We start from the raw sequence: 15,806 nt of genomic DNA, 5'->3' as shown, positions 1-15,806 counted from the left end.
AACACATTCATACGTAGCATGTTAAACAGCGGTACCAAATATCATTTGCATTTAAAATATTCAGTTACTTTATGAATTATACACTACAGTACACACTACTTCAGCGAAAGAATTGTATTAATAGTGAATAAACTATAATTACTATCTATAGAAATACTGTACAGGCAAAATGTGAAACCTAAAATGTTTTAAGGGGCTCATATCGGTATTATGTACCCATAGTGGACCCCGATGAAAAAAAAAATTGAAAACAGGTCCCTAGGTTATATTTCACTTTGTAATTAGTAAAGAAAATATGGATATGAATGAAATTACAGTTAAAAAATTGTAAAGTGGTTGATGATATTACCTGTGAGACTGCTGACCAAAAAGTTTGTTTGGAATCCATACCTTAAGACTGTAATCAATCACTTAAAAAAATTATTTCTTTGGAGAAGCATAAATCTACTGAAAATAAGTATATAAAAAGTAAAAGGTTACAAGTAGAACTTTCAATTATCCTCTCTAACTTCTAGGGTAAATAAAATGGATAAATTACAAAAAATTATTTTATGTAACAAACTATCTCAACAACTATAATGTGGCAACTGAAACTGAGAAAATACATAAAATATAAATAACATTATTACAAAATTTTTGCAATAACTACTTGGTTAAAGATAAAGTCCTAAAAAGACGATATAAATTTGAAACTACTATATACCTAAGAGTTGAATGAGAAGAAAAGTGTCTTCTACAATAACATAACACCCAACTTTTATAAATTTCTTGCTCCTAAAATAACTGCTTAAAACTCCTGGACTGCCTCATTCATCACTTTAGCAAAGACCACTTCAGTTGCTCACGGGCTGACTGCAGAACCTGCAACAAAAATGGAAGACTTAATTTGAGAATATCGTACTGGAAATGTAGTTCTATATAATGGTGATTATCAAGTTATTCACGTTTTTTTCTTTAATCTCAGTGATAGTAATATAAAGGGAGCCATAATTTATGTAATAAATATTTGAAGTAACCCAACAAGAAATGTAAGAGGAAAAAAAGCAAAACTGGAGCAGCACACCCTATGCCACCCTGATACCTGTACTAGAACCACCACCACAAGTGAAGTTGGTTAGATAAATGTTATAAAGAATTGTGATTTCATACAAAGTATTGCACACAAAAGAAAGTGCCACTTCCAGATTAACTAAACCACAAGCTCACACAAAAATTAAATGCTACAAATAGAAAAAAAAAATCAGTATCAAAATTTTCTTAAATTTGTAAAATATTGTTAATAGCACTACAAAAAACAATCTATGTTGTCTAAATATGTAAGACTCTTACTGGGATTTACCTCCTAAAAAGTAGAAATTCTAAAATGAAGTTTTACCATATCTGTAATTCTTAACAGTATTGTAATTGGATATACATATGTATGGCCAGTTACCTTTAGTAGGTTGGTTTATACAGGATGGTTTCTTTAAACATTTAGAGAATCAGAAGTCACATGTTAATGTTTCATCTTTATATGTTGCTTTTGTTAAGAAATACTGTAATCGGGAATATAAATTAAGTTTTTTTTTTTTACAAAATGATATTTTAATTATAAAATAAATTTTTGAATATACTTACCCGGTGAATATATAGCTGCAACTCTGTTGCTCGACAGACAAACTCTACGGAAAAAACTCGCCAGCGATCGCTACACAGGTTGCGGGTGTGCCCATCAGCGCCATCTGTCGACCAGATACCCAGCTCTTATGTAAACAAAGACTCAATTTTCTCCTCGTCCCACTGCGTCTCTATTGGGGAGGAAGGGAGGGTCATTTAATTTATATATTCACCGGGTAAGTATATTCAAAAATTTATTTTATAATTAAAATATCATTTTTAAATATTTAACTTAACCGGTGAATATATAGCTGATTCACACCCAGGATGGTGGGTAGAGACCAGTAATATATGTTTACATTTTATGAGCTAAGAGTTTTTTATTTCATTTAGAAGTTATCAAAATAACAAAAACAAAATAAATAGGTACCTGGTAAGGAAGTCGACTTGAACAATTACTCTGCCTTTTAAGTACGTCTTCCTTACGGAGCCTCGCGATCCTCTTAGGATGCTGATCGACCCCTAGGAGCTGAAGTATCAAGGGTTGCAACCCATACAACAGGACCTCATCAAACCCCTAATCTAGGTGCTCTCAAGAAATGACTTTGACCACCCGCCAAATCAACCAGGATGCGAAAGGCTTCTTAGCCTTCCGGACAACCCATAAAAACAACATTAAAAACATTTCAAGAGAAAGATTAAAAGGGTATGGAATTAGGGAATTGTAGTGGTTGAGCCCTCACCACTACTGCACTCGCTGCTACGAATGGTCCCAGTGTGTAGCAGTCCTCGTAAAGAGACTGGACATCCTTTAGATAAAAAGACGCGAACACTGACTTGCTTCTCCAATAGGTTGCGTCCATTATACTTCGCAGAGATCTATTTTGCTTAAAGGCCACGGAAGTTGCAACAGCTCTAACTTCGTGCGTCTTCACCTTAAGCAAAGCTTGGTCTTCCTCACTCAGATGTGAATGAGCTTCTCGTATTAACAGTCTGATAAAGTAGGATAAAGCATTCTTTGACATAGGCAAAGATGGTTTCTTAACTGAACACCATAAAGCTTCAGATTGGCCTCGTAAAGGTTTAGTGCGCTTTAAATAGAACTTAAGAGCTCTCACAGGGCATAAGACTCTTTCTAGTTCATTACCTACAATCTCCGATAAGCTGGGAATATCGAACGATTTAGGCCAAGGTCGAGAAGGCAGCTCATTTTTGGCTAGAAAACCAAGTTGTAGCGAACATGTGGCTTTTTCTGATGAAAATCCGATGTTCTTGCTGAAGGCATGAATCTCACTGACTCTTTTAGCTGAGGCTAAGCATACTAGGAAAAGTGTCTTTAGAGTGAGATCTTTCAAGGAGGCTGATTGTAGCGGCTCAAACCTGTCTGACATGAGGAATCTTAGTACCACATCTAAATTCCAACCAGGTGTAACCAAACGACGCTCCTTAGTGGTCTCAAAAGACTTAAGGAGGTCTTGAAGATCTTTATTGTTGAAAAGATCTAAGCCTCTATGCCGGAAGACCGATGCCAACATGTTTCTGTAGCCCTTGATAGTGGGAGCTGAAAGGGATCGTTCTTTTCTGAGGTATAAGAGAAAGTCAGCTATTTGAGCTACAGAGGTACTGGTCGAGGATACAGAGACTGACTTGCACCAGTCTCGGAAGACTTCCCACTTCGATTGGTAGAGTCTAATGGTGGATGCTCTCCTTGCTCTAGCAATCGCACTGGCTGCCTCCTTCGAAAAGCCTCTAGCTCTCGAGAGTCTTTCGATAGTCTGAAGGCAGTCAGACGAAGAGCGAGGAGGCTTTGGTGTACCTTCTTTACGTGCGGTTGACGTAGAAGGTCCACCCTTAGAGGAAGACTTCTGGGAACGTCTACTAGCCATCGAAGTACCTCGGTGAACCATTCTCTCGCGGGCCAGAGGGGAGCAACTAGCGTCAACCTTGTCCCTTCGTGAGAGGCGAACTTCTGCAGTACCTTGTTGACAATCTTGAACGGTGGGAATGCGTAGAGATCTAGATGTGACCAATCTAGGAGAAAGGCATCTATATGTATTGCTGCTGGGTCCGGGACTGGGGAGCAATAGATTGGAAGCCTCTTGGTCAGCGAGGTTGCAAAGAGATCTATGGTTGGCTGGCCCCAAGTGGCCCAAAGTCTCTTGCACACATCCTTGTGGAGGGTCCATTCTGTTGGAATAACTTGCCCTTTCCGACTGAGACAATCTGCTATGACATTCAAGTTGCCTTGGATGAACCTCGTTACTAGTGAGATGTCTTGACCTTTTGACCAGATGAGCAGGTCCCTTGCGATCTCGTACAACGTCAGTGAGTGGGTCCCTCCTTGTTTGGAGATGTACGCCAAGGCAGTGGTGTTGTCTGAGTTCACTTCCACCACTTTGCCTCGAAGGAGAGACTTGAAGCTTTTCAAGGCCAGATGTACTGCCAACAGCTCCTTGCAGTTGATATGCATGTTCCTCTGACTCGAGTTCCACAGTCCTGAGCATTCCCGACCGTCTAATGTCGCGCCCCAGCCCACGTCCGATGCGTCCGAGAAGAGAACGTGGTTGGGAGTCTGAACAGCCAGGGGAAGACCCTCTCTTAAGTTGATATTGTCCTTCCACCAAGTCAGACAAGACTTCATCTTTTCGGAAATCGGGATCGAGACCGCTTCTAGCGTCTTGTCCTTTTTCCAGTGAAAAGCTAGATGGTATTGAAGCGGACGGAGGTGTAGTCTTCCTAATGACACAAACTGTTCCAGGGATGATAGCGTCCCTACCAGACTCATCCACAGCCTGACTGAGCAGCGTTCCTTCTTCAGCATGTTCTGGATGAATAACAGGGCTTGACTTATTCTGGGGGCCGACGGAAAAGACCGAAAAGCTAGACTGTGAATCTCCATCCCTAAATACACAACAGTTTGGGATGGGACCAGTTGCGACTTTTTCAAATTGACTAGGAGTCCCAATTCCTTGGTCAGATCTAGAGTCCACTTGAGATCCTTCAGACAGCGACGACTGGAAGAGGCTCTGAGAAGCCAGTCGTCCAAATAAAGGGAGGCTCGGATGTCCGATAAATGGAGGAATTTGGCTACATTCCTCATCAGCCTCGTAAACACGAGAGGAGCTGTGCTTAGGCCAAAGCACAGGGCCCGAAACTGGTAGACCACCTTTTCGAAAACGAATCTCAGAAAAGGTTGGGAGTCTGAGTGGATGGGGACGTGGAAGTAGGCGTCCCTTAGGTCTAGGGAGACCATCCAGTCTTCCCTTCTGACCGCTGCTAAGACTGACTTTGTGGTCTCCATGGAGAACTTCGTCTTTGTGACAAAGACATTCAGAGCACTGACGTCTAGCACCGGCCTCCACCCTCCTGTCTTTTTTGAAACCAAGAAGAGGCGGTTGTAGAATCCCGGTGATTGAAGGTCCGAGACTTTGACCACCGCTCCCTTCTTTAGCAAAAGAGACACTTCCAGTTTCAGGGCTTGTCTCTTTTCTTCCTCTCTGTACCTGGGAGAGAGATCGATGGGAGACGTCGCTAGAGGGGGTTTTCGTACAAACGGGATCTTGTACCCCTCTCTGAGCAACTTCACAGATTGAGCATCTGCGCCTCTCTTCTCCCAGGCTTGCCAGAAGTTCTTGAGTCTGGCTCCCACTGCTGTCTGAAGTTGCGGGCAGTCAGACTCTGCCCTTAGAGGACTTGGATCCTTTCCTCTTCCCTCGCTTCCCTTCGGCACGAGCACCTCCTCTGCTGGAGGCTCTGCCACGAAAGGGCGGAATAAAGCGAGACGCTGGAGTGTCCATCCTCGGTCTAGCTGACAATGTAGGCAAAGGGGGAGCTTTGCGAGCTGAGGACGCAACAAGATCGTGAGTGTCCTTCTGCACTAACGAAGCGGCTATTTCCTTTATCAGGACTTCTGGAAAAAGGCACTTGGAAAGAGGAGCAAAGAGAAGCTCAGATCTCTGGCACGGTGTAACTCCAGCAGAAAGGAAAGAGCAGAGAGATTCTCGCTTTTTTAGGACTCCGGACACAAATGAGGCAGCAAGCTCATTGGACCCATCACGGACGGCCTTGTCCATGCAGGACATAATGAGCAAAGAAGTCTCTTTATCTGTCGAAGAGATCTTCCTGCTTAGGGCTCCTAGGCACCAGTCTAAGAAGTTAAAGACTTCAAAAGCCCTAAAGATTCCTTTCATAAGGTGGTCCAGGTCCGATGATGACCAACAAATCTTTGAGTTTCTCATGGCAAGGCGGCGGGGAGAGTCTACAAGACTTGAGAAGTCGCCCTGGGCAGAGGCAGGAACTCCCAAGCCGAGAACTTCTCCCGTGGCATACCAGACGCTCGATCTAGAAGAGAGTCTAGCAGGGGGAAAAGCAAACGCTGTCTTCCCTAAACTCTTCTTGCACTCTAACCAGTCTCCTATCACCCGCAAAGCTCTCTTGGACGAGCGTGCGAGGACGAGTCTAGTAAAGGCAGGTGCGGTAGAAGGCAAGCCTAAAACAAACTCTGAAGGCGGAGAACGAGGAGCCACAGAAACAAACTGGTCAGGAAACAGCTCTTTGAAAATAGCCAAAACTTTTCTAAAGTCCAAAGAGGGTTGAGTAGACTTAGGCTCGTCCAGTTCTGATTGTTGTTCATCTTGATGTGCAGCAACATCGTCATCAGAAAGTTCCTCATCCGAGAACTAATTAGGAAACGACAACGGAGTGGGTAACGGCTGGTTCGCTGAGTCCGGTCGCACTGGTGCATGCGTGACTGAGCCGGACGCAACGTCATGGACCTGCTGCACAGTGTGTGAGCTGTCAACAACCATGGTAGCGCGAGGACGCACAGCGTCTACCCGAGACTGTCTAGACTGACTGGGTTGCGCAGTGGAAACCACACTGGGTTGCGGAGGTTGACGCACCGCGTCAAAACAAGTCAACTCTGAAGGTTGTTGAACGTCCAGAACGTCAACACCCACCTCCGTGCGTCGCTTAACGTCAACATGCGGCTGGCAGCCCACACTGGAACGCATCGGTGGAGGAACTCCCTCAACTGGTGTACGTGAGAAGGTTACCTCAGCGTCCACAGGACGCACAACCGATCGCTTGGAAGGTTGTAGGCTAGGTACTGCACTCGCTGCTGGTACGGCAGCAACCTTCTCCGCATGAAAGTCCTGCATCAGAGACGTAAGCTTGGACTGCATGTCTTGCAGTAAAGCCCCTTTAGGGTCTACGGGAGCAGGTGCGGCGACAGACGGTGTTAGTGTCTGAAGCGGTACCGCTTTGCCTCTCTTAGGCGGTGAGCAGTCATCAGATGACGGCAACGAGTCCGAACTGACCCAGTGACTACAACCGGGACGTTGGACTTGTCCTGAAGGGACCGATTTACGTTTTAAAGGTCGTGAGACCTTGGTCCAAAGTTTCTTGCGAGAAACACCTTCAGACGACGAGGTATAAATGGGCTCTCTCGTCTTAGGTAGGTAGGGGCGATCTTGGGGAGATGCGCCCGATACCATGGAGGGAACGTCTGTTCGCTGATTAAAGCCTCTCGAACCCATGCGTCGTACGACATTGCTTCTCCCCTGGACTTGGGAGCTTGCAAGAGGTCCCGGACTAGGAGGACGACAGGCACGAACAGACGAACCCTCAAGCGCAACACTGTTCACAACACTATCACTGGGCACTTTAGCACTTCCCACTGCACTTTGGCACTTAAGCTCCTTAACATCCGCCATGAGCTGATTGCGGTCACTTGCAAGGGACTCAACTCTCTCACCCAGAGCCTGGATGGCATGCATCATGTCAGCCATCGATGGTTCCTGAGTGCTAGGAGGGGGGTTAGGAACAACCACTACAGGGGAAGGAATAGGTTGTGGGGCATGAGGAGAGGATACATCAATAGACCGAGAAGAACTTCTCCTAACTCTATCTCTCTCTAGCCTACGTGTGTACTTTTCGAATTCGATAAAATCGAATTCCGAAAGGCCCACGCACTCCTCACACCGATCTTCCAATTGACAGGTTTTACCCCTACAATTGGAACAAACAGTGTGAGGGTCGATAGAAGCCTTCGGAAGACGCCTAGAACAGTCCCTAGCATTGCATTTCCTAAATTTGGGAACTTGTGAAGGGTCAGCCATTTTGAATTGGTCAAGGGAAAATTCCAAAAACGATCTAAGTCATCAACAATGAATCCGTTACAAAAAAAGAGTTCAAGGATTTGTTTGAAGAAAAATCCTGCACAGCGAAAGCTCAAAACCAGAATATAGTACTTCACCAATAAGATGTGAAAAACTCCAGTTTAGCAACAGCGAGTAAGGTACGTCTTGTCGACACCTCGACAGAGAGAAAATTGAGTCTTTGTTTACATAAGAGCTGGGTATCTGGTCGACAGATGGCGCTGATGGGCACACCCGCAACCTGTGTAGCGATCGCTGGCGAGTTTTTTCCGTAGAGTTTGTCTGTCGAGCAACAGAGTTGCAGCTATATATTCACCGGTTAAGTTAAATATTTAAAAATTACAATTAAAATGTATAAATTTAATGGAAAACCAATAAAAATGAACATCATTCTATATTAGTTATGATAATGGACTACTAATAGGTGTTTTTCTTCAATTGTAAAGTCATGCGTCATGGAACCAACTAACAATTAACAAATGGCATGGCTTTACGGTAATTGGTTATCAATTATACATGAAGATTTTCTAGTAGTAGAGTTCTCTTAACCAAAAGCTTTCATAATATTGTATTCTCAAATTATGTATTGTACAGAATCTCTTAAGGTAACCATATAAACAATTTTTTACAATATTTTATTTGAGAATCCAAATTAGTTTTATTTTTTAATTCTGAGCCTAAGGATCGTGTCATCATTAGCTTGTTTCTACTGCTGTGTATGCACACTTCACTATTTCTCATTTAAAAAAAAAAAAAAAAAAAAACATAAATGGCATTAAGTCTTTGAACAGTAGACTAACAAGATAAGCTACTTTCACATTCCAATGCACCCATCCTTAAGGAAGTGCCTAGTTTGCGCAAAAAGGAAAGGATTACAAGTATTTTGTTCTGCTAAGGCCTATCTCTCAGTGCCTTAAGGCTTCGAAAGAAATTTACCATGGGGGGGGGGATTTAGCCCAACAGGATTGGAATATCTCACCTGGTACCTGCAGAACTGGCTAATTACAACTTTATAAAGTTGAATTATCCAATATAATGCTCTATCTATTAGGAATTGTAGGTGAACTAGAGAAGATGAGATTTAACTTCATTCATGGAGAAAACTTATTTGGCAAAACTAGTAAACACTAAACAAACTACATTCAACCTTCTGTGGACAGTATTTGTAAGATTGACAACAACCATCAGTTGTTATTATTATTATTACTAGATAAGCTAAAAATAATTTGTAGGAAAAGCAAGATGCTATAAGCCCGAGGGTTCCGACAGAGAAAAATAGTCCAGTGAGGAAAGGAAACAAGGAAATAACTACTAAAGTAATGAACAATTAAAATAAAATATTTTAAAAACAGTAACATTGAAAATTTTTTTTTATAAATATAAAATATAAAAGCTTCATATAAACACGAGGAAAAAAAGAAGATAAAATAGTGTGCCTAAGTGTACCCTTAAGCAAGAGAACTCTACCCAAAGTTGTAAAACACCATGGTACAGCGGCTGTGGCACTACTCAAGTCTAGATAACAATGGTTTGATTTTGGAGTGTCCTCCTGGAAGAGCTGCTTGGTTATCTAATGTCTCTGGAGAAGATAGTAGCCCATAACCACTTATGGATTTGATCCTTGCAGTTTAGCTCATTATCTCTCCAACAGAGGTGACAATCCTTGATAAATTTTCATTCTGAGACAAGCAGTACTACAGAACCTACAGTTGCGGGAATAAAAGTAACATCCGTGACCAAGTTCCTTCGAGTTGTTTATTGGGAATTGCCAATAGTTCATGCATTGAACCAGGACTGATGTGCATATTTTCTGGACTTTCAGGCAAGGTGCACTTAATTTTTTGAACAAGCCGTTTCATATTAAAAAGGGATTTTGACGAAGGAAAAATCTATTTCTGGGAAGAGGCCTGTGACGCCCGGTGAGAAAGGTCCTTCCTTATACCTTTCCTAATATAAATCTTCCAAATATACTAGAGAAAGATAAAAGCATGGAATGCAGAGGTTACAACCCTCGCGCGAACACCTTGTAGGTGTCGTGTATTAAACAAAGGCGTGTGTAAACCACTATTCACAGGTTGTCTTCCATTTAGATAATCCCTTCATCAATGGGGAGGGCCGTGACAGGCCCTAGATAACATGGTTGAACTCCCCAACGACACCTACCACGCGCGCCCTCTAGGACATCCTTCTTTAATTGGACTTGAAGCAAGCATAGTTTTTTTGGGCACAGTGTTTTTTCGAAGAATTTCTCGTTATTTCAACATGACTGACGTTGTTACTTCACCCTTACCAATGTTAAGTACCATAGTTTGTTTTGGCAGCTTTTGGCAGTACCGGGCATTTGTTCTATTTCCATTATGGTGGTTTTTAGTTTTGGAAGCGATTGTCCTGCCGAGATATCGGCAGCCATTTTGGGTATGTTCGCTTCGGTAAATTTTCTAGTTAATTTTGCCCATCTGGTACTCTGTCAGATAGGTTATATCACTTACGTTTTATGGCCTTTTATGTTATCATTAATTATTATTAATTTTTACTATGGTATTTATTTGCTTGCAAGTCCAATTTGGACCTACGAAGAATAGCGATTTAAGATAGCGTTTTAAAGCATAGTAACGATTTAAAGCTTAGCGATTTAGTCTGTTAATTTGTACCCTCCTGGAAGGTTCGTTTTAGACTATATCCTTGTTTTTTTGTTACGTTGTCGTTATTCTTCGTTATTACTATTACTAAGAAAAGCAATCAATTTTATTAATTTTCTTATTTATTGTGTGGTGTTAATTTTTAATATGTAACCTTGAGAGCGAAAGCATAGAGTGCTCGTTTCCTGTTCTACAGGTATGAGTTATCCTTTCTCTCGTTTTCTTTGAGTAAGAGAGGTGAATTTCCCGTTCTCCGTTTTTATACGATCACGGGTTATTCAGGCCTCTTCTCAGTATCAGAATTGATGATAGTACGTTTAATATTATAAACGATTTATTGATGTGGTTACTGTTAATATAGCTAACACTATTATTAGGTACGTTAGTGTATGAGTCATTAATTGGGGTCGTTTTATACCGACACCCTTAGCTCCGCCTTGAGTTATGCTTGGCTCCGCCTTGAGTTATGCTCCGCTATAATGGATACTCATTGGGTGAGAACTAGTTATCGTTCCGGAGCAGATTTTTGGAGTGCAACGGTGAAATCCGGCACTCGGACTCCGGCTGAAGCCTTTTACACACGAACCTTTGTCATGTTTGATCACAATTACACAGTTAAGGCCCCCGTTTTCATCGTATCTCCGGCTTCACTGGAGATAACTCATTCATTGAGGATAATGTTATCGTACCGGAGACGGTCACGATATCACGATGACGGGCCTTTGCTACCGGACCTCCGGTAAAAACAGAGATCAAGCAGGAGTCCAGAACCGGAGTTAACAGTGTGATATCGATGAAGTTTAGAGATTCATGCTATGTGGTTACTGGTTTTCTATTATAATTTCTTATTTTATTAAGGTGTTAGCTACTACCATACTCACACATTAATTAAGATTTAAGTGTTTCTGATTCATAAGTCAATGACAAGAATCTCAAGGAACATCCAGACTTATGTCTTCTTTCTTTTTACAGAAAGTCCGCTGCACTGCCAGGGGCTGCTCCGCTGCCTCTACTGATCCCATGGGCCATGATCTATGCCGGGCCCATGCCCATTGCGCCATATCCTTCTCTCGGGAACCGGGACAAGCCCCCTATACGATATGGTTTCCGGAGGCATGCATGCTCTGCTATGAGCGGTCAGCCCTACTCCTGAGCGAGGAGGTAAGTTGGTTCTAGTGTCCCTGTTAATATTCTTTGCGAAGAATTAATTGCTCTTTGTATATTGATTTCAGTTTTGACTTCATCATTAATTCCCTCTCCTCTTTCAGGCTGATGATGAATCTCTCAGGGAGGCGAGAGCTACTCTCCGGCCTTGGGTGTCAGGGTTTGGGAGGAATGCGCCTGCTGGCGCACCCTATCTTCTTGATGGAGACATGGCTTCTCGCCTATTCCCAGGCTCTACTACTGCAGCAGTTCCACCGGAGACAGCGGCCCCGTTAATTGAAGTGATTAGAGAAACCATTCTAACTGAGGAAGAGGTTTTAGTGACGGAGGCCGAGCCCTACCTAGGTCTGGACGAGGAACCCATGGATGAGCAGGTAGGTGGTGTTGAGTTGGTGGACCCCCTTTCACCCCACACTCCTTCCTCTACTACTTCCTTTCACGGCTTTGATAAACCTACGGCTTCTCCTCTAGGTTCCTCCATTCCTGTACGACCCAAGGTGAAGCCACTACGTACCTTTAAGCCTTCAGCTTTGCCATTATCAGTGTCACCGGTTCCGGGACCCTCAAAGGATCCTGATGTTCATATTGCTATACCTAAAACCGTGACTCCTAAGAAGTCAAAGTCTACTAAGTCCAGGGCTTCGTTAGAGGATCAAGCTCGGGAGCCCCCTTTATCCGCCGCCATGGTCAGGGATATTGTGAAAGAGCAGATACAACAATATCTTCAACAGTCTAGGGCAGACCGAGGAGCTATGACGGAGCTCAAAGATATGGTGGCAAGTCTCATCCGTTCCGGAACTCAGATGCCCCCTCCTTCAGCCCCGGACGCATCGAAGTTACCTCCCTTCGAGAAAAACAACCCTTGGAGGTTTGCCTTACATGCTCCATATATTGATGGTGCCATAACTCTAGAGGGCATAGGCACCCGTCCTCTAGAGGACTTAAAATTTTACCCTCCGGGACTAGAATTCCCATTCAACGGCTTCGTCCGATTGAAAGAACATGCCTTGGTTAGGTTAGACAAGGTACCGAAGGAAATGGTAATATTCCCTAAAGAGCAGGCCCAATCTTTCTGGGCCAGGACATTGTCAGACTGGGGTTGCACTAATTCCAAGCTCACCCCACACAAAGGAGCCTACACCATATTTACAGCTTCTCCAGGTATTACCTTGCCTATTACAGATAAAGTGGCAGCTCTTACTTTTCAGGCTATCAAAGAAGGTTCTGCCATGCCAGCTCTTAAAGAGACCGATCCCACCTCCATGCTCATTCCGAGTACCGTTACTATCTGGGATGATGCCCCCGCTACTTTCACAGTAGGGAAGTTAGACCCAGACTGTGCCTCTAATCTGTTCTCCGAGAAGCTTCCTAAATTACCAGATATTCTTCTCAAGACTGAGTTTGAGGCACGGAATAGGTTGGCTAGGTCTCTCCACTCCATTACCTCCGTGGAGTCCCTAACCTCACTTTACCCGACCGAGACCATGTTCCGGGTATTCACAAAGAACCTGTCTCTGTCCTTCCAAATCGACTTACACGAGTTTTGTTCGGCTCGGGTTAGTTGCAGGAAGCACACACGAGGAAAAAAAGAAGATAAAATAGTGTGCCTAAGTGTACCCTTAAGCAAGAGAACTCTACCCAAAGTTGTAAAACACCATGGTACAGCGGCTGTGGCACTACTCAAGTCTAGATAACAATGGTTTGATTTTGGAGTGTCCTCCTGGAAGAGCTGCTTGGTTATCTAATGTCTCTGGAGAAGATAGTAGCCCATAACCACTTATGGATTTGATCCTTGCAGTTTAGCTCATTATCTCTCCAACAGAGGTGACAATCCTTGATAAATTTTCATTCTGAGACAAGCAGTACTACAGAACCTACAGTTGCGGGAACAAAAGTAACATCCGTGACCAAGTTCCTTCGAGTTGTATATTGGGAATTGCCAATAGTTCATGCATTGAACCAGGACTGATGTGCATATTTTCTGGACTTTCAGGCAAGGTGCACTTAATTTTTTGAACAAGCCGTTTCATATTAAAAATCTTTATTTTTTGTCCTATAACCAGTTCTGAACAAACTGGATGGACTAAAGAGACCATCATCATGGAATAATTTATTTAGGCGGAGCATGTAAGACAACCTTACTGCATGCATTTACGAATTTAGGGGAAAACCCAGCAGTTGCATGAAGTTGAGTTAAAAAGTTGAACAGCAAGACACAATAAAGGAAATGGAACTAGAAGTAGAGTAGAAGACTCTTTTTATATGCAATAATGAAGATGATATATGGGGTTTCAGGATAACACCCAATATCATTCAAAGCTAGCTTTAAAAAAAAGCTGCAAGGGACCAAAGGAATACTGGAAAGACAGTAATGTTGAAACTGCCATCTTAAGGGGGACATTGAACACATCTACTTTTGTTGGGCTCTCCAGTTATCATTATTATTACTAGCCAAGCTACAACCTTAGTTGGAAAAGCAGGATGATATAAGCCCAAGGGCTCCGATAAGGAAAATAGCCCAGTGAGGAAAGGAAATAGCTAAACTATATGAGAAGTAATGAACAATTAAAACAAGTAATGAACAATTAAAACAAAATATTTTTTAGAACCGTAACATTAAAACTTTATATTTTTAGAGCAGTAACAACATTAAAATAAATCTTTCATATATAAACTATAAAGACATTTACTGTATCAGACTATTCAACATAAAAACATTTGCTGCAAGTTTGAACTTTTAAAAGTTCTAGCAGTTCAACTACCCAATTAGGAAGATCATTCCACAACTTGGTTACAGCTGGAAAAAAAAACTTCTAGAATACTGTGTAGTATTGAGCGCCATGAAGGAGAAGACCCGACTATTAGATTTACCTGCATACCTTGTATTACGAACAGAATGGTACTGTCCGGGAAGATCTGAATGTAAATGATGATCAGAATTATGAAAAATCTTATGCAACATGCAACGGTGCCAGAGACTATCTAGGTAAGGAATAAGAAATTTAATAGACTAAGTTCCTGTACAACAAATTAAGATGAGAATCCACAGATGAAGACCAGACAGGAGAACAATACTCAAAAAAAGGTGGAATAAGAGAATTAAAACATTTCTTCAGAATAGATTGATCACTGAAAATCTTACAAGACTCGATAAGCCAATTTTTATGCCACTGAAGACGACACAGACCTAATGTGTTTCTCAAAAGTAACCATGCTGACGAGAATCACACCTATAGTTTTAAGAGTTGTACAGATCTAAAGTTTTAAGAGTTGTACAGAGTTAAAGAAACATTATCAAAGCAGAGATCCAGATTTGAGGGGCAATTGTCCTCGACTTACTTACAATCATACTTTGAGTTTTGTTGGGATTCTACTTCATGTCCCATAATTTACACCATGCAATAATTTTAGCCAGATCTCTATTAAGGGATTCAGCAAACCCCCAGATCTACATTCAGGAGATGGAACTGATGCAGAGAGAGTAGCATCATCTGCATATGCAAGGAGCTTGTTTTCTAGGCCAAGCCACATATGTGTATATAGTATGAAAAGTAATGGGCCAAGAACACTACCCTGAGGAACACCAGATATCACATTTCTATGCTCATTATAAATTAGTGTTCATCAACAACAACAACTGCTATCTATTACTTAAAAATTCAAAGATAATGCTAAGAAAAGACATCCTCCCTCCCAACAGTTTTGAGTTTGAAAACAAAGGCCTCAAAATTAACTAGGTTAAAGGCAGCACTAAAATCAAAGACAATCATACAAACTTCCTGACCACAATAAAGGGATTTTTATAGAGCATTTGAAACTGTAAGAAGAGCATCACATGTTCCAAGGCCTTTACGAAAGCCAAATTGCAAACTAGGGAACAGATGATTACCTTCAGCAAACCTAGTAACATGTTTTGCCAAAAGACGTTCAAAAACTTTAGATGATATGGGAGTTATGGAAATTGGGCAGTTATCAGTTGGACTTGAGCTACCAAAAACACATTTACGTAGTGGAGTAACGATACCAATTCTCCTAACAGCTATTAAAAGCTCCTCTTCTTGCTAAGGCGCAAAATGACAGGCAATTTTGGAGTGAAGAAATCGGTAATTATAAAAAACAAAAGAAAAATATCATTTGGGTCTACACCTCCATAATCATCAAGGTCCATCAAGAGAGCTTTAATTTCATTGGATCAAAAAGCTAAACTAGTTAGCTTAGCCTCGGGAAAATAGGAATGAGGACGGTCAAG

At 42.1% G+C, this 15,806-nt stretch overlaps 1 protein-coding gene across 2 annotated transcripts in view; it reads right to left on the bottom strand.

Annotated features, from left to right (window-relative positions):
- Window positions 1-534: 534 nt before the first annotated feature.
- Window positions 535-15,806, bottom strand: part of zetaCOP (COPI coat complex subunit zeta) — a 66,065-nt gene continuing 50,793 nt past the window's right edge. For both annotated transcript variants that reach the window (XM_068351015.1, XM_068351016.1), the window contains one exon: window positions 535-861. In XM_068351015.1, coding sequence (XP_068207116.1) covers window positions 814-861 — 48 coding nt within the window. In that variant the 3' untranslated portion in view covers window positions 535-813. The remainder of the gene's footprint in view (window positions 862-15,806) is intronic.

This window comes from Palaemon carinicauda, chromosome 27 (genome assembly GCF_036898095.1).
Source record: "Palaemon carinicauda isolate YSFRI2023 chromosome 27, ASM3689809v2, whole genome shotgun sequence".
NCBI classification, from domain to species: domain Eukaryota; kingdom Metazoa; phylum Arthropoda; class Malacostraca; order Decapoda; family Palaemonidae; genus Palaemon; species Palaemon carinicauda.
The sequence above is the reverse complement of the archived record's forward strand: the minus strand, read 5'-3'. Positions and strand labels throughout refer to the sequence as shown.